The 25550-nt window shown below is 39.5% G+C and overlaps 1 protein-coding gene across 1 annotated transcript in view; it reads right to left on the bottom strand.

Moving 5' to 3' along the window:
- Positions 1 to 25550, bottom strand: part of BLVRA (biliverdin reductase A) — a 315847-nt gene that overhangs the window by 82648 nt on the left and 207649 nt on the right. The window contains exon 4 of the mRNA XM_044081450.1: positions 1093 to 1200. Coding sequence (XP_043937385.1) covers positions 1093 to 1200 — 108 coding nt within the window. The remainder of the gene's footprint in view (positions 1 to 1092; positions 1201 to 25550) is intronic.

Here is a 25550-nt window from a genome sequence, read left to right as displayed (position 1 = left end):
ATAGGATTAGAGTAAGGAATAAGTAAGGGGATAAAATTAGCTTTGTTTGTGTGTGTTGATGTATATGGTGTGTGTGTGTGTGTGTGTGTGTGTGTGTGTGTGTGTGTGTGTGTGTGTGTGTGTGTGTGTGTGTGTGTGTGTATGAGCTTGTCTTATGTAGTGGTAGTGCTACAGACAAGGTTTTTCTACAGTACACTGTAGATTAGTGTCAGGGGTGGGTTTAGGGTTGGCAAACATTAATAAGGGGGTGCTACATTAGTAAGATGGTGTGGGGGGACTAAGAATGCAAACTCCATTCAAAGTCCGCAATGAAGACTAAAAAAAAATCACAGGCATTTGGTTAAGGGAGTGGTTGTCTGTTAGCTTCTGTCACTCACACAAGTGAGTGAGCGAAAACCACATCCCAGAAGCATACTGGCAAAGCAAGGTAAGCATAGGACTACATTAGGAAAATACTCCCTCCTCCATGGATGACAGCATAATTTCCATTGCTCAAATCTCATTCAAAAAGGCATGAATTTGCCATAGGGATCTCATCCTAAAGGAATGAACTAGGCAATGGAGCATCCAGGGAGAAGCTTGATGACCTAGTACAGGTGCAAAAGCAAAAAAAAAACAAAATCCAGCCTTTATTAGTCATTAAAACAACTGAATTGATATAACATGAATTGAATGAATTTACATAACTGGAACAGAGACTCCACCAAGGCAAATCAGTATACATACCAGCAAAACAAGACCAATGCATTTAACATATTCTCAGAAAATAATGAAAAAGACCATTTTACAAACTTCACAGAAAGCTGAATATGTTGAGGGATGGGGAAAAAAGAAACCAGCTGATTTTATTTTACAGTTGTGTGTTTGCCTGGAAAATATATAAATTATGTGAATATATTAATGCATGCATGATATTTTGTCAGTAACTTTACTTCTAACTTCAGCCCTAGACAGTAGTGTAAATAAGTTACAACAAACAGCATACAGCTGTTAAGCCTAGGCACTCAGATGGTCCTTACCAAGGGAAAGCTGCCAACTGTAGTACAGTCAGAGTAAGTGCAACAGTACTATAGGTCCTCCCTGTTCACTGACCTGTGAAATGCAGTAAGCCCTCAATAAGTTTTTTTCCATGAACATCTTGTTTTAGCTGTTTGTAGTCCTCAGTCAGGAGTTCAATGTGCTCAATGTGCAGGACTATACCTAGGAAAGATTAAAATAGAGTTGCAGCATTTACTAGTTAGGTATGATATTTTGTTACTATAAATGCTACACTGAACCATCCATGCACATGAATACATAGGTCATGTAGCAGACGCACATATACAGGCACATTACAAGTGTCATAAGAAAATACGCACACATAACATCACTACTATTACCACCACAAAACAGAGGCACATATGTGCCCTTTATTTACAGCATATGAAAGCTTTATAGTCCCATTTTTCTGTCAGTGAATTGTGGTCTGAAATGTGCATCTTCATTTGTATGCCTTCTCTGTACCTGGATTCACCAGATATACAATGGTGTACGACAATACTCCATGTTATCTGGGCATGTCTGTTAATTGCACAGTGCCCAGCATGTCTTTTTTGCCATGTATCAACCCTACACAATTACAGACATTCTTAATGTAACCCAACCTATACATACAGGCCTACAGTTGTGAGATCTTACTCCTATTTGCAGACATCATCAGATCCAAACATTATGAAAAATTCTATACAATGACAAAAATAATTTTAAGAAGACATGCTTACTCATATTATCAATAACAGCTAAAGTAGAAAAGCAAATCAACCTAGAAGTGGGCAAAAGCAGAAAATAAAAGTAAATGCTAAAAACAAAGTAAAGAATCTAAAGATCATAAGCAGAAGTAAAGAAAATCGAACAGTGATAATTTTAGTGTCAAATATAAAGAACTTCTGAAACATCCATATGTATTGATAAATCTGAGGCATTAATGGTTAAGGAGACATAAGCTGAAACTGAAAGTTGAAAAAAATTAATAATGGCAGCTCAGAACCTAAGCAAAGGAAATGAGATCCAAAATGATTAAGAATTTACAAAGAAAATATGAAGTGCAGAGAATTATAATAAATTAAATCCCCAAGTCAACTTACACATAGAAGTAAAAGAACCCCATTTAACAGTCATTGTATCTAGGCTGAGGTATTGCAATCATATACTCTTCTTCCAATAGTTTTCACAGGGCTTTAACCTGGGGAAAATCCTCCCAATAATTACACAGGCACAGTTGCTTCAGGATTTACTTTTCTCACAGTAGTCTGAAATTTTACAGATGTATTGGAAAATTCTTTTTTGTCTCAAACACAAATTATCTCTTCCTAAACCTTGATATTAAGTTTATGCTTGCAGACATATGAACTTTTAACTACAGTAGCCAAAATGAATTCATCAAACCTTGCAGTTCATAGGTTCATAGGTAGGTACTAGGCTATTGGCCATAGGGCCTGTACAAGCCTAGCCATAATAATTCCCTGGCTTATGCCACCCAAAAATTATTTTTCTGTGCCCCTGTTGAGCAGAGCCACAGAAGTGACCCCTGAAGCGAATTTCCTATTTTCCACCTAGTCATCAAGATTTTTCTTAAAGAGAGCTAATGAGGTGCTCTGCTTGACATGAATGGGCAGCCTGTTGCAAAGTATGGGGTCTCTCTGGGACAGGAACCTATCCCTCCAGCATGTTTTGTTTATTGTGGTGACAAGGTTTATGTTCCTGGAGCATGTGGCGTAGAGGGATTGGGATTTCTGTAAGTGAAGCATGTCCAACAGCTCTGAGTTTGATAAGACTTTGTATGTCAGGCAGAGATTGCCTCTAAATAGGCGATATGCAATGGGAGTAGAGCTGGAATTTTTTGAGATGGTCTGCATAGGGCATCTGTTTGAGGTCAGTGATCCTCTTCATGAGGTAATTCTGTGGCCTTTCCAGTTGTTGTAAATGTCTTGTGAGGTACATACCAAATGGGGCATTGTACTCTATAATAGGTCTAATGAGGGATGAGTAGAGAGGAACAATGACCTCCATTTTTCTGGATGAGAAACATTTTGTGATGAGGTGTACCATGTAGAAGGATTTCTTGACTACTGTGGTGATGTGGTTATTAAAGGAGAGACTACTGTCAACTTGTGTCCCTAGGTCTCTTATCACACTTTCAATGTTGAGTGGACTACCACCTATGTGGTAGTTCATGGGCACAGGGTTTTTCCCAAAGGGGATGACTTGTGCATTTTTTGGCATTGAGCTTGAGGCCATGGCTTTGACACCAGACATCTGTCTCAGTGAGGCCCTTTTGTAGAATATCCACATCATTTGGGGATTCAATAATGGATCCCAGAATGCAGTCATCTGTGAACTTTGTTAGCCATAGACCCTCTGTGTTGGCCTGAACTTCAGAGAAGTAGATGCCAAATAGGAGGGGACCCAGGACTGAACCCTGTGGTATTCCACTTGTCACTGGTCTGTAGTCAGATTTGGAGTTGGCTACTTTCTCGGTGTGGGTTCTGTCAGTGAGCCAGTTGGCAACCCATCACATGACATAGGGGATTTATGCCCAGTTTAGTGAGTTTATATATGATTCCAGAGTGGGGGATGGTGTTGAATGCCTTGGCGAGGTCTAGATAGGCTGTGTGAACCACTTTACCCTCATCCACAGCTCTGGTGACTGCTTTGAAGAAGTCAGTCAGGTTTAGCAGACATGATCTGCCTTTCACAAGCCCAAACTGGGTGGGGTACAGAGTTTGAAGATTACCTATGTCTTTGTTTATAAGTTCCATGATGATATGTTCCATGGCTTTGCAGATCAGGCTCGTCAGGCTAATGAGGCAGTAGTTCCCAGGGTCTGTGGTGAATCCCCCTTTGTGGAGTGGGATAACAGTAGCTGTGGGTCATTCAGTAGGCACAAAGCCTGAAGTGAGGCTATGATTGAACATGGCACTTAGGTGGGGTGCCAGTTCATTTTGTAGTTCATGCAGAACACATCCTGGGATGTTGTCTGGTCCCATGGATGCTGTATTCTTGGCTTTGGAGAGTGCATTTTTTACCTGTACAGCCGTGATTACCAGGACTTGGTATTCTTCAGGTACTGAGATGGGCCCTTTAGGGAGTGAGAGGGGGGTGAAGTTAGCACTGAACCTGTCTGCCAGGATGTTGTCAATATTAACCAAGGCAATAAGAGCAGCAACAACTATCCAAAAGAATCCACGAACCACGAACTTGACCAACAAAGTTTTAATAGTAAAACTTAAAAGATACACACAATAAAATAAGCGCTTTCGTTTGGCGCCTGCCAATCTTTTTCAAATAGTTGATACATCACTGCCTGTTAGTTTAAATAGTAATTGATCGTGATGTAATTGAAAAAATGACTTCCCTTTTATCTATATTTAAAGTGCTAACATGAAAAAACAGAAATATACATAATTAAATCATAAGTTGCATTTCAACAGCACGAAAATAGCATTTTCGTATAGTGTGTTTGTTACATCAAATGATAATACATAATCCCACGGACTCTAAACATACGCTTTGGAATCAAAAAGGAAAAAGAAAGAAAAAAAGAAAAAGGGAACGGAAAAAATGTATATATTGTAACACAAAGCATTTGATCAACTTTTTGCACACGTTAACATTTTGTTTCATCAGTTGTTGTAATTAAATCAACACAAGTATCTACATCAGTTATCAACAATTCATAATAGTAAAATTTCTACCCTAAACACAACGAACCAAAAATACATTTTTAATTTTTACCCATAATTAGCTATTAAATATCCGTATATAAGAATACTCTGCTAAAATTAATATATATGCAAAATGTTCATTATAATAGCCATGTTGTGTTTATAACCAGAACAAAAATCATCTATTAATCCGGTCATAAAAATATATATATAGTTACCCTCGTAGTATATATTAGAAACATAATAAATAATGAATTGTGAAAGTAAAAAATCATGTAAAAAAAAAAATATATATATATATATATATATATATATATATATATATATATATATATATATATATATATATATATATATATATATATATATATATATATATATAATCCTAGTGATGCACATATATTTTGTTAAATAATCAATTAGTTATAATTATAAGTATCTATTAAATACTTTAAGAATGTTAAAACAATTTCATTTTAAAAAATTCATTTAAAAATTCAAGTCTCATAGTACTTCATTTTTATATTTACAGTTATTTAAAATTAACATAAGACCTTACGCTAAATAAATATTAAATAACATAAATATATGTATATAAACTATAATAAACCATATATAAAAAATATAAAAAATTTATTTATATATATGATTTACTATAAAGAAAATATTATAAATTTTCAATATTTTAATATTAACAGTAATACTAACTTTATTAATACTATCGCATAAGAGATTTTATCTTAAGTATACTTGCAATTGATACTATTAAAAACCTGGAAACAAGCAAACAAACTGGTACAACAAGAGGTCCTGGTCAAAGCAAAGCCCAAAGCACAAAGTAATATTCCTTAACGCAAATTTATTGTGGAAAGACAACAAGCGTTTTCGCTACTCCAAAAGAGAGAAGCTTCATCAGAGAAGTACAAAAAGGGCGCCAAAACCTTTTTGAACCTAAGTAGCAGTTGGTACATTACATCACTTCCTTTCAATAAAATAAGACAATACACTTAAAAGGGCAATACCAAGTGAAAGAAACAAAATACATAGTAAAGTAACTCATCAGTTAGCAGTAACACAGTTTATATACATAGAAAATGTTTGAAAGTAAAATTAGATAAAGAGGTTTTTAGTAGATGTAAAAACAATATTAATGAAAGTTGCCTAAGCAACTCAAATCCAGTGGATAATTAGATCAAAAGAATAAATAGTAAAACCATAAATTTTAAAAATATAAAAGTAACTATTTGTTGTTTTGTAATAAGGTTAAGATAAGTCAGCCCAACTAGTAAATAAGGGCAAACAAGAGCTGAAAAAGTGTTCTCAATATAAGCATCATCTCAGAAATGCCTTGAGTTTAAGAACAGGTGCAATATTGCAATTCTCATTTAAACCCGGGTTATTAAAGGCATCAAGTTTCAACTGCCATTCCAATTCACGGTTTTCAAGAACCAGTGAAGTAGGGCCACCTCTAATGGATACTGGTACATGATCAATGCCCATAAATGTGAAACTGTGCCCTGGGTTACATGTAACGTGCTTAGCTAATGCGTTTTCAGTTTTACCTTTTTTAATGGCGTAGCAATGTTGGTAAACACGCTCCTTAAATTTTCTGTCGGTTTTTCCGACATAGAACGCAGGGCAACACACACAGAAAGCAATGTACACTATAGACTTTGTTTCACAGTTAATTTTAAATTTGATATCAAATTTTCTATCCCTAATAGAAAAGGTGGAACCAACACGAATTACATTCCACCAGTTGCACATTCCATAAGAAAAAGTCCCTTTAAGTCTATTATAGGGATAAGGATGTGAATAAGTATTCCTCTGTAACAGTTCCTTTATGTTCTTTCCCCTTTTATAAACAACATAAGGTCTAGTACCTAATTTCTCTAATAAGAGTGGATTACTTTCAATGAAAAACCAATTTTTCTGTATAATCCTCAAAATCTGGTTAGAATTACTGTTGAAAGTGGTGATAAAACTCAAAGGGGGGATGGTCAAGCCTTGTACAGTAGTTAACTCAACTGTTGTACCTGGATTACTCATCTCTTCTTCATTAACGACAAGGGCCTGTACAGTTGTTCCTACTCTCTTCTCACAGTTGAGGAGAGGCTTAAAATAGCCATTAGATCTCTTAAGCTCAACCTCACTGAATAGAGTCTCAAACATAACCTGAGGGTAACCTCTATTAATAAATAGTTGTTTCAAGAAGTTACACTCAGAAATGAAATCGGAAAGCTTACTGCACATCCTTACTGCCCTCACCAGTTGACCTTTAACAATAGCTCTTTTTTGTTTGTAAGGGTGAGAGCTAGAATAGTGTAAAAAGGAATTGCAGTAAGTAGCTTTCCTAAAAATGGAAGATTGAAGACTAGAAATAGTTGAATCTTTAGTCAATTTCACGTCAAGATAGTCAATGCTTTCCTTAGAAAAATTATAAGTAAACTTGCCCTTTTAAGTGTATTGTCTTATTTTATTGAAAGGAAGTGATGTAATGTACCAACTGCTACTTAGGTTCAAAAAGGTTTTGGCGCCCTTTTTGTACTTCTCTGATGAAGCTTCTCTCTTTTGGAGTAGCGAAAACGCTTGTTTTCTTTCCACAATAAATTTGCGTTAAGGAATATTACTTTGTGCTTTGGGCTTTGCTTTGACCAGGACCTCTTGTTGTACCAGTTTGTTTGCTTGTTTCCAGGTTTTTAACAGTTTGTTCTCCATGGCTTCTGATCTTGTGCCTAGCCCAAAAAGCCCTAATTTATTCGGTTCTGAACCCAAAGACAATGTGGATATTAGTAAATTACTTCTGGCTGTGTCCCAGAGACTCGACTCGCTGAATGAGCGGTTGGATCACATTGAAAGACGTCCGGTACACGCATTTACTTCTTTACCAACTTCTTCAACTAGCGCAAAGGGAACTGCTCGTACCGGAGACACCGAACAGTGTTCTTTGCCGCCAGCACAGCCCGTGCGTACAGAACCCGCTTTGGATAATCAAACAGCTCAAAATGCGGCTTTACAGAATGGACTTCCTGTTTCTAATACCAACGGATCTGCACTTATTGGTGTTTCTTCTTTGGCCGACTGGATTGACGACACTGGGGACTTGTTTGTGTTCCTAAAGCCTCTACAGAAGGATCTACCGGTGCCGACATCTGTGTCCCTAACTAAACAAGATGACATTCTAAGCAAGCTGAAGCTGTTTGATAATAAGGTACTTAAATTAAGAAAATTACAGTTGGAAGTTGCTTATTTTAGACAATGCCTTAACGAAGACATTGTCCCTAAGGGTTTGAGGAACGGGTTTGTTCCTTCTAACTTAATTCCGGACTCTGACTTTCTAACTGACTTGGTTGTGCTGTTCCAAAAACAAGAGGCATAGCTATTGGAACTTATTATTAAATATTATGTTTTAAACATTGAGAAGTTAACGAATGAGGTCAATTTACTGGACAATGACATCAAATTGCATATTGACTTTTACAAGTTTAAGTTTGATTACAATCGCATTTTTTTCAAGTGTTGATGCTTTTATGAGCAAGATTAAGACTAATAAGTCTAAAAAACACTTTAGGGACAGATATGCATACCAAGAAAATAGGGCCTACCCTAAACTGTCTAAAGTTAATAGTCAAAATGTAAATGATGACCTTGCTATCAACAAAGTTGATGCTAATAGAAATGGTGTTATATCAGATTTTACTGATTCCACAGCGGTGACTGTTCAACAGGAAGGTGGTCTTAGACGTAGTAATAGGAACCGCAAAAAGGCTGATGGTCCTGAAGGCCATTTTAGTAATTCTATAAACCTTGGCGATTCCACTTACAATGTTAGTGATAATTCCAGTTTTTTAGGGAAACACAACAACACACACAACAAGGGCAGGAACAGGAACTGGAACAGATAGTTAGTCCTAGTAATAATGACGAAAATATCCAATCACCTAATATTCTTTTTAATAGTAGAGGTGATTTTAAGGTTTATAACTTCGTATCATTGTTATTGGAACCTGAACTCATCGAACTGTTGGCACTAGGTAATACATTTGTGCCTTCTAAGAAGTTTGATGTAGCCAAATTGTTGATTGATTTAAAATGCTATGTCAGAAAACTCAATTTAAGGCTGCTTTTCAACAATGAGGTGAATGTTCTGAACAACTCACTAACCCTATCGAGTACCTTTAACCCACCTTTACACCTTGGTTTAAGAATGTTCGAGAACATTTGCGAACTTGATGTTCGTCACTTGGACTTTTTTTGTAGAAGTACAAACAATACTTCTAACATCACTAAGGTCCAATTTGAAGCTCTTAACAACTTATGTGCTTCCCCTGTGAGAATTACTAAACCGGACAAAGGGGGTGGGTTAGTTATTTTTGAAAATGATCAGTACACTCAAAGAATGTTTGAGGTTCTTGATTCTCAAGCTTATAGACCAGCATCACTGAATGAAATGAACAGTTGCTCAAATAGACTTAGAGGTTACTTTAGGGACATTTACCTTTTGGGAAGAATCGATGTGGACACATACAAATACATAGATATTGTTTCACCAAAAGTACCGGTAATGTTTGGAATACCAAAGGTCCACAAGAATAGTAGTGACCCCCCTATGAGAGCGTTAATAGATGGAATATCTTCTATGACCTATCCATGTTCTAAATATGTAGACTTTTTGCTCTCTAAATACATTAAACTGGTACCCAGCATTTGTAAGGACTCTTGGTCTTTTTTGACCAATATTAATAGTATTCCTTTTAACAATCATTACAGCTTTCTCACTATTGACGTTGTCGATTTGTACACCTCAATCCCTCACCAAGAAGCGGTTGAGTGGATTTGTTTACTCCTTAATGAACTTAAAGCACCTAAGGTTGAGATCAACAACGTCACTGAACTATTAGATATAGTTCTCACGTCTAACTTTTTCACCTTTGATGGTTCTATCTACTTGCAAACTCAAGGTGTGGCAATGGGCTCACCTTGTGGTGCCAGTGTTGCCAACCTTTTTATGGCACACTGGGAGAAAAACTTCCTTTTCAACAACCCAGATTGGATGAAACACATCCATTATTACAGGAGATTTTTGGATGATGTTTTCATCCTCTTCGAAGGTGAGGCCACACTAGCAGAGTCATTAGTGGATTTTTTAAATACAACTACACCTTTCCTCAAGTTTACTTATAATTTTTCTAAGGAAAGCATTGACTATCTTGACGTGAAATTGACTAAAGATTCAACTATTTCTAGTCTTCAATCTTCCATTTTAGGAAAGCTACTTACTGCAATTCCTTTTTACACTATTCTAGCTCTCACCCTTACAAACAAAAAAGAGCTATTGTTAAAGGTCAACTGGTGAGGGCAGTAAGGATGTGCAGTAAGCTTTCCGATTTCATTTCTGAGTGTAACTTCTTGAAACAACTATTTATTAATAGAGGTTACCCTCAGGTTATGTTTGAGACTCTATTCAGTGAGGTTGAGCTTAAGAGATCTAATGGCTATTTTAAGCCTCTCCTCAACTGTGAGAAGAGAGTAGGAACAACTGTACAGGCCCTTGTCGTTAATGAAGAAGAGATGAGTAATCCAGGTACAACAGTTGAGTTAACTACTGTACAAGGCTTGACCGTCCCCCCTTTGAGTTGTATCACCACTTTCAACAGTAATTCTAACCAGATTTTGAGGATTATACAGAAAAATTGGTTTTTCATTGAAAGTAATCCACTCTTATTAGAGAAATTAGGTACTAGACCCTATGTTGTTTATAAAAGGGGAAAGAACATAAAGGAACTGTTACAGAGGAATACTTATTCACATCCTTATCCCTATAATAGACTTAAAGGGACCTTTTCTTGTGGAATGTGCAACTGGTGTAATGTAATTCGTGTTGGTTCCACCTTTTCTATTAGGGATAGAAAATTTGATATCAAATTTAAAATTAACTGTGAAACAAAGTCTATAGTGTACATTGCTTTCTGTGTGTGTTGCCCTGCGTTCTATGTCGGAAAAACCGACAGAAAATTTAAGGAGCGTGTTTACCAACATTGCTACGCCATTAAAAAAGGTAAAACTGAAAACGCATTAGCTAAGCACGTTACATGTAACCCAGGGCACAGTTTCACATTTATGGGCATTGATCATGTACCAGTATCCATTAGAGGTGGCCCTACTTCACTGGTTCTTGAAAACCGTGAATTGGAATGGCAGTTGAAACTTGATGCCTTTAATAACCCGGGTTTAAATGAGAATTGCAATATTGCACCTGTTCTTAAACTCAAGGCATTTCTGAGATGATGCTTATATTGAGAACACTTTTTCAGCTCTTGTTTGCCCTTATTTACTAGTTGGGCTGACTTATCTTAACCTTATTACAAAACAACAAATAGTTACTTTTATATTTTTAAAAAAATTTATGGTTTTACTATTTATTCTTTCGATCTAATTATCCACTGGATTTGAGTTGCTTAGGCAACTTTCATTAATATTGTTTTTACATCTACTAAAAACCTCTTTATCTAATTTTACTTTCAAACATTTTCTATGTATATAAACTGTGTTACTGCTAACTGATGAGTTACTTTACTATGTATTTTTGTTTCTTTCACTTGGTATTGCCCTTTTAAGTGTATTGTCTTATTTTATTGAAAGGAAGTGATGTAATGTACCAGCTGCTACTTAGGTTCAAAAAGGTTTTGGCACCCTTTTTGTACTTCCCTGATGAAGCTTCTCTCTTTTGGAGTAGTGAAAACGCTTGTTGTCTTTCCACAATAAATTTGCATTAAGGAATATTACTTTGTGCTTTGGGCTTTGCTTTGACCAGGACCTCTTGTTGCAATTGATACTAAGTTGTTCAAACCTGGCCAGATGTTGGCAATATTAGTAGGTTCTGTATATTTAGTGCCATTGTGCTGTAACTCAGAGCAGATCTGAGTGTTGCCATTGAGATTCTTGACATAACTATAGAATGCCTTGTGGTTGTCTTTAGAATCTGTGGCGATTGTGTTTTTGTAAATAGCTTTGGAGGATCTTATGAGGGATTCCAGCTTCTTACTGAGGCTGACAAGGGAGTTATTCCAATCTTGGGATTTTACTCTTTTTTTGCAACAGTTTCTTCCTTTTGTTATAGAGTTTGTTTATGGCAGGGGACCACCAGATTGGCTTCCTTTTTTTTGGAGGAGAGCATCTTGAGTCTATTTGGGATGGCACAATCCATGCACTCATGTATGTGTTCATACAGTGCATTGGTGTAAGATTCAGCAGTCGTACTTCTACTTTCCGTCTGCATGGGTGTTGTGAAGTTTGCCACTTCTGTCTTGAGAAGCATGAATTTGGCTTTGGTGAAGTTTTTTATGGTGGTTTCCTTAATGGGGGGTGGGGCAGGATGTGGATGTCTAGGGTGATCAGCTTATGGTCGGATCTGACCGACGAGGAGCAGGCCTCTGGTGTGGAGCAATGGTCGCCCATGTTGGTAATGACTAGGTCTAGGATATTGGTGTCCCTGGTGGGGGTATAGATCAGTTGATCCAAGGCACTATAATTTATGAATTCCATTGAGGAAATGTGTTGGTACATGAGTAGTTTTCCCAGTTTATGGCGGGGTAGTTGAAGTCTCCCAGTATTAGGGTATTTGATTGTACCTTAATACTTTCCAGTATGTTGAGAAAAGTGGAGTGGGAATCATGGGGCATGGTGGGGGATCTGTAACGAGCTACAAATTTGATTTCAGTCTTACCTAGTATTAGTTGCACCTGGAGAATCTCGGATGCATTATGTTGGGCAACTAGCCTGAAGGTGTGGATATCCTTGGTGAATATGGACACGCCTCAACCTGCAGTGTTTCGGTTCAGGTTAGGTGGTCAAAAAGGTGTGGTAGGATTTGTAGCCTGATATTACAAGGGTGCTCCCTGGAGCCTTGAACCAGGTCTCTGACACTGCACAGATGTCGATGTTCTCCATTTTGAGGAGTGCATCAAGTGAGTGCATTTTGAGGTTTAGACTTCTAACATTGAGTAACATTACCCTCAGATTTTGCTTGCTTGTACCTTTTATGGTGGCAATTTTGTCATTTTAACCCTGCCTAAAAACGACACTATAGGGGTGGCAAGAGCCTTAGCCAGTATCCAGAATCCCCGGAGTGACAGGTGCAGGCCATCTCTGACAAAGCATCATGGTCTGTCAAGCATGTCATCCCAGGCAGACAGATATTGGATCCCCCTTAGAAAGACACCAGAAACTTAGCCAATTGTTGAAGTCAATCATTTTATCCTTGTACTGTGGTATCATTTTGGGTGATGGCAGGATACTACTCAGGGCTAGGGTCATACCTGCCTGGGCTACAAGATCCAAGAGCTCCTCTATGTCTCTTTTCATGTAGTCCAGGGAGGTACGTCTCAGGTCATTCACTCCAACATGGACAGTGACAGAGTCGTACCTGAGTGCGTGCGTTATGTGGCGGATCCTGGCACCTGATAGGAAAATGACTGCAATTTTCTCCTTGTTTAGCCTGGTGAGTGGGACATCAGTGTGCCTGACTATAGTGTCACCTATGACTAGTGTGTTGGGTACGTTGGTTTGCCTTAGGGGCTGAGGTTGTATGGCACACTGGTTTTGTGAGCTATGTGTCACTTGGGTTTTGTTGGGGGGAGGTGGTTGTTTGCGTTTCAGCGTTGGAGGTCTCTGTTGCTTGGGCAGATTTTTATTAAGCGCCTCTGTGAATGTAGGTTTGTGTTTTGCGTTACTATGTGTGGGTTTTGGTGGTGTAGATTTAGAAGGACTATGTGTTGTGCATGGTGTGGTGCGCGGGTGTTTACCTTCTCCTCTTGACTGACTAGTGCAGTCTTGGCTGGAGAGAACTTGGCTTCCAATTTGGCTATATAAGTGGATCTCTCACAAGTTGTAGTGTTTGGTGGTAGGAGGAGAGGGTTGTCTGTGTACATGAGGCAATTGTTACATTGCCCCAAGATGCCCAGATTCATCAGGTGGGCAGGAGAAAACACTGGGAGCTGACACTTAGACATGCCTGGATAGATGCTGTTTATTTAAGTACTAGAACTGCTTTCTTCTTTACTTAGTAAGGAAAGTTGAGTGCTGTAGCAATTTATAGAATATCTAGTGCTTACAACAAGTTCTAAGCAAGTGCTGAGCTCAGAGAATCAGGTATGAGTGCTAAGACTGGAAAACTGACTAGTTCCATGGGAAAATTTGAAGAGCAGACTTTCTGGCACTGGTAATAGTTTAACCCTAGCTAAGCAGAGCTGTGCAATGCTCATTGCCCATGCAAACACAGGTTTTTAAGCCAGAAAGTTGAAAGGGACAGAAAACAGCCCCAAATAGCCAATGAGGTACAATTCCTGAGCTGGAAACCACTGCTCTAGTGACAGATAGGCAGCTCAATCCTTACCACTCCCACTGATAAACAGAAAGACTTCCCTTTACCACAGCAAGGTCTGGACAACTCAAAAACACAAAATAAAGTCCTGAAACCAGCAAATCTGTGATCCGGGCTACTCTAGTATAGAAAAAAGGTGGGAAACAAGCAAACAGATGAACTTTTTTGTATTTTTTTTTAGGCAGAAAAAAATGCAATTTAACAGTAAATAAGCACAGAAAAGGCTATCACACTTTAGTGTGTAGCCTACAACAGTAAATGCAGTTTAAATTTTCCTAGTTCCTCATCTTCTAAAGGTATCATGCATTTCACTAATTTGATCACTGCTTGGTAACAGAATGCAGTTTTGTATATGTTTAACATCTGTATTATCACATTCCATGCATGTTTCTTTCTCAACCTGTGAGAGATGCACTTATATAGCCAAACTGGAAGCAAAGCTCTCTTCACCTAAGACTGGACTAGACAGTAAAGAGGAGAAGGTAAACACTTGCTCCACACCACACTCAGCACATAGTCCCTCAAAACCTACACCACCAAAATACCAAAATACACACATAGAAACACAAAACACACACCTACATTCGTGGAGGCTCTCAGTAAAAACCTGCCCAAGCAACAGGGACCTCCAAAGCAGAAACACAAGCAACCTCCACCCCCCAACACAACCCAAATGACACATAGCCCACAAACTCAGTGCGCCACTCAACCACAGCCCATAAGGCATAACAACGTACCCAACACTCTAGTCATAGGTGACTCTATAGTCAGGCACACTGATGTTCCACTCACCAGACTAAACAAGGAGAAATTTACTGTCAGCCTGGACTACATGAAAAGGAACATGGATGAGCTGTTCGATCTTGTAGCCCAGGCAGGTATGACCCTAGCTCTGAGTAGCATCCTGCCATCACCCAGAATGATACCACAGTACAAGGATAAAAATGACTGACTTCAACAATTGGCTAAGCTTCTGGTGTTATTCTAAGGGGATCCAGTATCTGTCTGCCTGGGATGACATGATCGACAAACCACAATGTTTTGCCAGAGATGGCCTGCACCTGTCACTCCTGGGATTCTGGATACTGGATAATGCTCTAGCCATCCCTATAGTGCCTTTTTTAGGCAAGGTTCAAATGACAAATTCATCACCGTAACAGGTACAAGCAAGAAAAATCTGAGGGTATTGCTACTCAATGCTAGAAATCTAAACCTCAAAATGCACTCACTCGAGGCACTCCTTAAAATGGAGAACATCAACATCTGTGCAGTGACAGAGACCACTGACTCTAAAGACAACCACAAAGCATTCTATAGCTATGTCAAGAATCTCAGTGGCAACACTCAGGTCTGCTCTGAGTTACAGCACAATGGCACTAAATATACAGAACCAACTGATATTGCCAACATCCTGGCAGATAGGTTCAGTGCTAACTTTACCCCCCTGTCATCCCCTAAAGGGCCCATCTCTATACCAGAAGAATGCAAAGTTCTTGTAATCACGGCTGCACAGGTAAAAAACACACTATCCAAAGCCAAGAACACAGCATCCATGGGACCTGACAACACCCCAGGCTGTGTTCTATATGAACTACAGAACGAACTGGCACCCCAGTACCATGTTCAATCATAGCCTCACCTCAGGCTATGTGCCCACTGAATGGCGCACAGCGATGGTTATCCCACTCCATAAAGGGGGAGCCACCACAGACCCCAGAAACTACCGCCCCATTAGCCTAACGAGCCTGGTCTGCAAGGCTATGGAACGTATCATCATGGAACTTATAAACAATGACATTGGTAATCTCCAAACTCAGGACCCCACCCAGTTTGGGTTTGTAAAAGGCAGATCATGTCTCCTAAACCTGATAGACTTCTTTGAAGCAGTCACCAAAGCCATAGATGAGGGTAAGGTGGTTCACACAGCCTATCTAGATCTTGCCAAGGCTTTCGACACCATCCCCCACTCTGGAATTATAGATAAACTCACTAAACTAGGTATAAATCCCTATGTCAGAAGATGGGTTGCCAACTGGCTCACTGACAGAACCCACACTGTGAAAGTAGCAGACTCCAAATCCAACTTGAGACCAGTGACAAGTGGAGTACCACAGGGTTCAGTCCTGGGTCCTCTCCTGTTTGGTATCTACTTCTCTGAAGTACAGGCTAACACAGAAGGTCTTTGGCTAATGAAGTTCGCAGATGATTGCAAACTAGGAGCCATAATCAAAACTCCAAAAGATGTGGACATCCTACAAAAGGTCCTTGCTGAGACAATGCCTGGTGTCAAAGCCATGGCTTCAAGCTCAATGCCAAAAAGTGCATTGTCATCCCTTTTGGTAAAAACTCTGTACCCATGAACTACCACATAGGCGGTAGTCTACTTAACACCGAAAGTGTGATAAGAGACCTTGGGACACAGGTGGACAGTAGTCTCTCCTTTGATAATCACATCGCCACAGTAGTCAGGAAATCCTTCTACGTGGCACACCTCATCACAAAAGGTTTCTCATCCTGGAAAAAAGAGTTCATTGTTCCCCTCTACTCGTCACTCATTAGACCCATTATAGAGTACAATGCCCCTTTTGGTATGTAACTCACAAGGCATCTACAACAACTGGAAAGGCCACAGAAATACCTCACAAAGAGAATTACCAGCTTCAAACAGATGCCCTATACAGACCGTCTCAAAAAATTGCAGCTTTACTCTGTCGCATATCGCCTACTCAGAGGTGGTCTCTGCCTAACACACAAAGCTATGTCAAACCCAGAGCTTTTAGACATGCTCCACTTAAAGAAATCCCAATCCCTACAAGCTACACGCTCTAGGGATCTAAACCTTGTCACCACAATAAACAGAACATGCTGGAGGGATAGATTCCTGTCCCAGAGATTTCCCATACTCTGGAACAAACTACCTATCTATATCAAACAAAGCTCCTCATAAGCACTCTTCAAGAAAAATCTTGATGATTGGATGGGAGATAAGAAATTCACCCTGGGGATCACTTCTGTGGCTCTGCTCGACAGTGGGACAGGAAAATAATTTTCTTGGGTGGCGAAAGCCAGGGTACCTTTTGGCTAGGCTTATATAGGCCCTAGGGCCAATAGCCTAGTACCTACCTATGAACCTATGAACATGCATTTCACATATGTGCACATTCCTAGAAGTAACGCTGTTCCCATTACTGATAAAACTGATGGCCACATAGAATTTTTCCAAACCTGTAACAAGTTAGCTTGGTAATAGGCACTTTATGCTTCAAAGACGATGCTGGCATGTTAGCTACTGGTATAGAATTAGATGCAAACATGTTTCTGTTCTAAACAAAATATTTTATAGAAATAAGTTTATCTGAACTTTGCAGATCACTTTGGCACATCCACTTTCTTATACTGACAGGCAATACTCAAATCCATCAACAGTAAACAATTCTATCAACACTGCTTTAGTTTTAGTAACAGGCTCTACCCAGTGTTTAACAATATATTTAAAATCATGCATGTAAGTTTTTACTGACATTAAAAGTCCAACAATAAATTTTAGTAACTTGCATTTCAGTAGTAAAACCTGCTTAGGCAAAAGTTATTTTGTACAATTTATCATAGTCCTAATATTCTGTACCCTCCATTCCGTATATACCTATAAAATATCTCCAGGTAATTTAAAAGAAATTATTTTTTGCCCATCCATTTCTGTTCCAGTTCTCTCATATAGCCATAGCTGGCTTTAGGCACTAGTAAAACCCTGAGGACTCTGGGAGACCCCAATCACAGCACGTTATCTTATTTTGATATTTTGTTACATATTTGTCATACCAGAAAAGCTGGCACAGCAATGTTGTGTACTAAATAAACTAGACAGATAATAGTAACTCAGGATAAAAAATCCTAAGGATTGGCACCACTTAATTTCCTTTAAAATTCAGAGATCTCTCTGGTTGTAGTAACAATGTTTTGTCAAGCTGCAGGCATCATAATTTCATTATACATTTTATTACTGACATTGTGCCTTTGACTTAGTTAAATCCTGCAGGTAGGTGCTCTTTCTACTAAAACTAACATCATATCTGGCTTTAGGAATCCACGCTAGTCACAGCTGTGGTGGGCCCCACTAATCATCTATGACTCACTGGGGGCTCTGCAAAAGTTGCTTCTGTTTGGGGAAAATAGTGGTGGTGGTGGGGGAAATATCATTCATTCTCCAGTTACACACTTAAACAAGGTTGTTGTAGGACCCTGTTAGGATAAAGTCGGTAATCGATGAATGAACCCAAGCAAGGTAAGTTATAGAGATCAGCAGTCCAGAGTGATTGATCTCAGTGCTTTCCTGAGATTTTAAGAAGAACAAATGCTAATGATCCTCAGGGATGGGTTTCACTCAAAGAATTTTATAAATACTAGTAGGACAAAAGACAGAATAACTCTCAACTTCTTTAGAATTCTGGGTAAAGCCAAATTAAAGGCTAGAAAGCAGGAACATGTTTTAAATATTACTCTAATTCACTTAAAAATTAATACAATAAAACATTTTGCATCAACATGCATTTTTTGAACAATAAGTATGAAAGTCTGTTTGGCATTATTGACAGTAATCCTGAATGATTTACCAGCTAATCAGTTTTTTTAAGAGGGCAGTGCATAAATGGGTCAAAATCAGGGACATTCTGTGAAATTAGGTAACATGACAGCCCTCTGCTATTGTTTGATAACTGCTAAACAACAGTCACTGATCTGGAGTGGCAGTACTAGTGTCACACAATGTATTCGCTGAAATCATTGTAAAACTAGTATTGCTAGGACTTATGCTTTGTGTGTGTGTGTGTGTGTGTGTGTGTGTGTGTGTGTGTGTGTGTGTGTGTGTGTGTGTGTGTGTGTGTGTGTGTGTGTAAAAAATATTACTTTTTATCTGTGCTTACAGATACACACACACAAAATAATGTTTGGGACATAAATGACTCATCTGGGTAGCAGTAAAACAAAAATCAGTCAGCTTGTAATTGTCTTTCAAAAATAAGGAATAAAATACTTCACAAAACAGTCAGACTTTTAGATCTTCTTAGGATCTGGTGGCTTTCACACCCCAGACCATATAAATGGATTTTGACATGGACCTAGTGGTGGCCTCTGCCCTTATCTGCACCCATTCTAAAACCAGCCCTGCTCACAGGTGTTTACAGAAGAATGCTGTAGCTTGTATGGGGAAAGGGGATGGTGTGATCATTGCTTCTTTAATTTTCCTTACAATCAAACCTCAGTGGTGTGCACAGGAGATCATCATAGTATGTACTGGGGCTGGAGACAGTGCAATCCTTGTTTCTTTTACTTTTCTCACAGACGTCAGAGGTGTACAAAGAAGGTTACAATAGCTTGTGCAGAGGCAGTGTACTATGTAGGAGCAACAAGTTGGAATACATTATCATAGGTGGTTACTGGGCTATTGACCCGAAAGTCTTTATAAGCCTAGCCATGTGTACCCAATATAATAATAGAGAAACCCAATATAAAAGATCTTGGCTAAACTCAAGATCTTAGTTAGGGTCACAGGTGAAATCCCCGGCATGTATTTACAGTTTCCCATCCAGTCATCCAGGCTACACTTAAACAGGGTCATAGAGGGGCTTTGTTTGAAGTGAATTGATAGCCTATTCTGGAGGAGTGCAACCTCTGAGAGACATATCTGTCTTTCCAGCAGGTCCTATTTATGTCTCAGGCCAGGTTAAGGTCCCTGGAGAGGGTGACCCTTGTCCCATTTGACTTGCAGATGTGCAGCATTTCCATTAGGTTTGGAACCGAGATTGCTTTGTAGGCCACGAACAAGTCTCCTCTAAGTAGTCTGTACACTACTCAGTACAGTGACAGTGACTTCACTCTGTCAATGTATGATGTGCTGGAGACCCTGAATTTTCTTGGTTAGAAATCTTTGAGGTCTCTCAAGTTGCAGGTGCCTGGTAAGGTACATACCAAAAGGAGCATTGTACTTCATTATTGGCCTGATGAGGGTCGAGTACAGGGGTGTTATGACCTCTTTTGCTCTTGTGGCAATGCCTGTGCTAATGAGGTGTGTAACGTAGAATGCCTTCCTTACCACAGTAGACACATGGTGGTCAAAGTTTAGGCTACAGTCAACTTGCGTTCCCAAGTCACTCACTACTGAGTTGTTACTTAGGGTATTATTATTTATATGATAGTCTGCAGGCATATTGTTTTTACCAATGGGGATGATAATGCATTTTTTAGCACTGAGTTTGAGTCCATGGCTTTAGCACCAATCATTGGTTTGTGTAAGTCCCTATTGAAGTATATTGGCATTGTTTGGGGATTCAATGATTGCACCTAATTTGGAGTTGTTAGCAAACTTAGTCAGCCACAGCCCCTCTATTTTGGCCTGAACTTCTGAGAAGTATATTCCAAACAATAGGGGGGGCCAAGCATTGACCCTCATGGCATCCCACTGGTGACAGGTCTGCTGGCTAAGGTAAAGTTCCCAACTTTCACTGAGTGTGATCTGTTCGTGAGCCAGTTAGCAACCCACGTGATGACACAAGGGTTGATATTCAACTGGGAGAGTATCAATGATGCCTGAATGTGGGATTGTGTTGAAGGCCTTGGCTAAGTCAAGGTAGACTGCATGCACAGATTTGCCTTCATCTATGGCTCTGATGATGTTTTTGAAGAAGTCCACCAGGTTTGCCAGGCATGACCTGCCTTTGACAAAACCAAACTGTGTCGGATCAAGGATTTGGAGATCACCTACATCCTTATTTATAAGGTCCATGATGATCTGTTTCATGGCCTTACAGATAAGGCTGGTTAAGCTTATGGGTCTGTAGTTCCCAGGGTCTGTTGCTGTACCACCTTTATGAAGGGGGATGACAGCTGCTGTTTTCCATTCAGCAGGGACAAAACCAGCACTCACGCTATGGTTGAAGAGAGTACCTAATGGAGTTACTGACTCATGTTTTAGACCATTTAAAATTCCAACTGGGATGCCATCTAGTCCCACAGAGACTGTGTTTCTGGCCTTGGAGAGATAATTAATGACTTGCTCTTTAGAGATGCAAGGTGGGGGAGATGTAGGGGAAATGTTTTATGGAATGTTTGGAGGGGACAGGGGGGTAAAATTTTCACCAAACCTGTCAGCTAATAGGTTAGCTATTTTCATAGGATCAGTGTGTGTGATGACACCCACAGCTAGTTCTGCACATATCTGGGTCCTACCTTTTAGGCCACTAATATAGCTGAAGAATGAATTATGGTTATCCTTAGCTACGGTTGCTGAATTATTTTTTGAAGTTGCCCTTACAGGATTTTACAAGGTGTCTTATTTATTTGTTCAAGCAGAGGGGGGTGTTCTTCCAGTGCTGGGTCCTCTGTTTTTTTATTCTTAGACAACAACTTCTTCCTCTTGTTGTATAACTTATTAATGCTAAATGTCCAACAGGGAGACTTGTTTTTTGTTAAGGATCTTGTTTTGATCCTATCAGGTACAGCTGTGTCAATACAAGTGTTTGTACAGGACATTTGTGTATACCTTAGTATAGTTGTCAATGCCATCTGTGGGAACAGGAGCTTGGAAATTATTTATGCCATCCCTTAAGAGGGTATAATTAGCTTTGGTGAAATTTTTTTGTCTGATTTGACCTAAGAGGGGTTCAGATGTTATACCTACTTCAAATGTGACTTATTTGTGATCAGATATAACCAGTGTAGGTCCTATACTTGTAGTGATGCAATAGTCACCCATGTTGGTGAGGACCAGCTCTAGAATATTTGGGCCCCTTGTGGGGTTGAATACTATTGTTCCAGGGCATTAGTGTTAAGTCCAGGAACCTTTGTGCGAACATGTTGGTACTCATATAAGTTTCCCAGTCAATGGAGGGATAGTTAAAATCACCCATGACTACAGTGTTTGGTTGTAATTTGATTGACTCAAGTAGGTCCAAATAAGCAGTGTGGGTATCTTTTTTTTCATTGAAGGGGGCCTATAGCTAATGATGACTTGAAGGAGGGGGTCTTACCCACAGTTAGTTGAACTTGGAGTACCTCCATGGGATTTTCCTGTCTAACCAGTTTAGAGTTGTATTTATCTTTGATGAAGATAGATAGTCCTCCTCCTTTGGTTCTTACACTTTCATTTTACGTCCTGAAAGTGTGGAAGGCATTGTAGCCTTGCACGTCCAGGTTACTCTCTGCAGCCCTGAACCATGGTTTTGTGACTGCACAGATGTTAACATCCTCCAGGGACAGGAGTGCTTCCAGAGAGTGCAGTTTCTGATTTAAACTCCTAGCGTTTAGCAGCATAATCTGTGATTTATTTGTGAGTGATATTTTCACATTGGAAATTTTGTTCTTGAGACCTTGCCTAAAAAAGGCACTATGGGGGAGGCAAGTGCCTTAGCCAGTAACCGAAAACCTAGAGGTGACAGGTGAAGACCATTTCTGGCAAAGAAGTGTGGTCTGTCAACCACGTCATCCTAGGCTGACAGGAACTGGATCAATTTTTGTTTATATTGTGGAATTATCCTAGGTGAGGGTAGAATGGTGCTCAAGGCTAGGGACATAAATACCTGGGACACATATTCATAGAGCTCAATCATGTCTCTCTTTATATAGTCCAGTGAGGTATGTCACAAGTCATTCACACCAACATGAACTATGACAGAGTCATAATAGTACTTGTTGAGAGACTTGAGTGCATGTGTGATCTGACGGATCCTGGCACCTGACAGACAGCTCACCATGATCTTCTCCTTGTCCAGCCTGGTGAGTGGGACATCTGTGTGCCTCATAATGGAGTCACCCATGACTAAAACATTTGGTTTAGAAGTGTTTTGCGTTAGCTGCTTATTTGGTGAGACACTGATGTTTGTGTTTTTATGTGTATAGAGTGCTGCAGGTGCTGTATTAGGTGAAGCATGTTTGTGTTTGGAAGGTCTCTGGTGTTTAGGTAGATTTCTGGTGAGTACCTCTGCATATGATGGTTTATGTATTGAGTGCATGGTTTGCATAGGAGGTGTAGTATGTGAGCTGACAACCTGCTCAGTGTTACTGTTCTGTGCGTGAGAGAGCAAGGATTCCAGATTCTTAGTGTAGATGCATCTCTCACAAATTGTACTTGAGTGATTTAGGAGTAGAGGGGTTGTCAGTGTACATGAGGCATTTGCTACATTGCCTCAGGATACCCATGCTAATCAGGCTAGTAGAAGAAATGGTGGAAAATTGAACATCTCATAATGCTAGGTCAATCCTGTTTTCACAGTGGGGAGTGAAAATGGGTGTGTGTGGTATAACTGGGTGCTCAAAATGGGGTCTGTACTAATAGGGTGCTCTATAAAGGGGGGTTCTGTAAATGGTATGAGGCTTTTGCAGATTTGGTAATTTTGGAACTGTTTAAGGGGTACAAGTGTAGTTGATGTGCTCTCTCACTAGCAGCTACTAAGGGAAAATTTATCTGTTGAAGTTTTTGCATCTATAACCGCCAATGGCTACCCCCACTGCACAGTAGTGCATGATGGTGCACGGAGGTGCATTACACGTAAACAGATGAATACAGCAGAGCAGTGGCTGATCGCCTAGCTCTGTGGAGCTGTGTTAAAACAATCACAAACCAGCACAAACATGGGGGTTCTGTAGCAACAGTGACCAAACTGAATTAAACAATTTAACCAAAACAAAAGCTCAAAACGAGCCCTGTGCCAGCAACCGTCAATCATATGATTCCTAACTACACTCTCTTGCCACAAGGGTGCAGGGGGGACCTCTACAACAAAAGATAGCCTGGTTTAGTACTTAATTTAACAAACAGAACCAGATTCAGCACATCCGAATCTAATCTATGCTTCAGCAGACAAAAAGTGTAACAAATCAGCAAGAACAGTTTTAAAAATCAGCAATATAGCAAAAATACAGTTTAAAAGTGCAAAATACAGTATAAAATTGTGCTTATGGTTAGCAGAATGCAACAGATTACTTGGGTTGCACAGATAGTGATTTTTTTTCACTATCCTCACAATTGCACATCAGACATGCATAGAGGTGCTTGTCTTTGGGGAGTAGGTGTGAAGAGTGTAGAGAAATGCTATGTATATGTATGGCAACAGTCACTTAAGATATATAACCATGACCACTTCATCCTCTACTTTCTTCCCAATCTAGAACCAGAGGGATGCACAGACAGTGACTGTCATCTTTTTTTTTTGAAGAAGAAGAGGGGGTATTGAGGCAGGAATTATTCCCAGATAGGAATTATATATCCTCTCAAGCATTTGTCTTGTGAGATACTACTTTGTCAGCTTATGTCTTCCTTGAAAGAAAAAAATATAAGACTGAAATTCTTTTCTTACTCATGATTTTTGTTCAGGCCAAAATGTTCTAAAATTCACCACAGAGCATTCCTACAACCCTGTGGCTTATGGGGGCCTGAAAGCCTTCACAGCCCCTGTCTTAATTCAGTTATTTCCGACAAAGTTCTGACTGTGCTGTGTTGACCAGGTAAACTGTGTTGAAAGAATGCATGGATAAGTACATTTGAACAGCAATGGTGAATTTCTTTCCTTAATCATAATTTTGTTCAAGCCATCATTGGATGAAAAGGTTGCAAAAAAACACTGCATGTCAGAGCATATAGAAAGCCCATTGCTTCTTGAACAAGCTGGAGAGTATGGTAAAATGTGAGAATAGGAAGAAAAAAAAGTGATTTGCATGGTAAGGGAAGCCTGGGAAGGGAGAACAGGAGGGAGCACTGGAGTATGTGTGCGGGGGGGGGGGGGGGGTTGGGGTGGTGAAACAGTATGCAGTAGAGGGGAAGCCATTGAACCGTTTGCCTAAGGCACCATTTCCACTAATACCAGCCCTCTACATACGACTGTTGTAAAATAACATCATTGCAACTAAATGCTAGTCGATATCACTGCCCTTATGTGAATTGGATCAACATAGTGTGGTACATAAACTCATTTTAAAGTGCCCCAGATTATTTCTGGATTTATCCCTGATTGGTTGAGAGCTATGGCTATGGTACACAGGCCTGTCAAATTGTAAGAGCATTTTGGCTGCAGTAGTTTTTGTGTATTATCCCAAAAACTCTGCAGCATAAATTAAAAGGTTACTTAGGGTGGGAGAAACTTAGCCTGGACGTGTCCAGGGGTCCCCTCCCACTTGGTACTTGCTAAGGGCCCTCCAAATGCTAATTCCAGTCCTACATATAGCATATCATTCAAAGGTGGCTATTTATGAATTTATATCATCTTCCTAGGACAGTATCTTTAATGGTGGAGTGCTTTGGGGGCGTGCTAACATACTGGTACTGAGTTCTAATTGCTCCTGTAAGGTTACTAAAAGCCAGGCTGCAGCCCTTGTTGCTTGAATTATCATTTCAATTAACTTCTCAATGATTTATTCTGGTTCTACTTGTACTTTAGTAAAACACTGACACATTCCTCTTCATTTGGTAACTGCAAATG

Source organism: Protopterus annectens, chromosome 8.part0 (genome assembly GCF_019279795.1).
Source record: "Protopterus annectens isolate FY-2018-M chromosome 8.part0, PAN1.0, whole genome shotgun sequence".
Taxonomy (NCBI): domain Eukaryota; kingdom Metazoa; phylum Chordata; order Ceratodontiformes; family Protopteridae; genus Protopterus; species Protopterus annectens.
The sequence above is the reverse complement of the archived record's forward strand: the minus strand, read 5'-3'. Positions and strand labels throughout refer to the sequence as shown.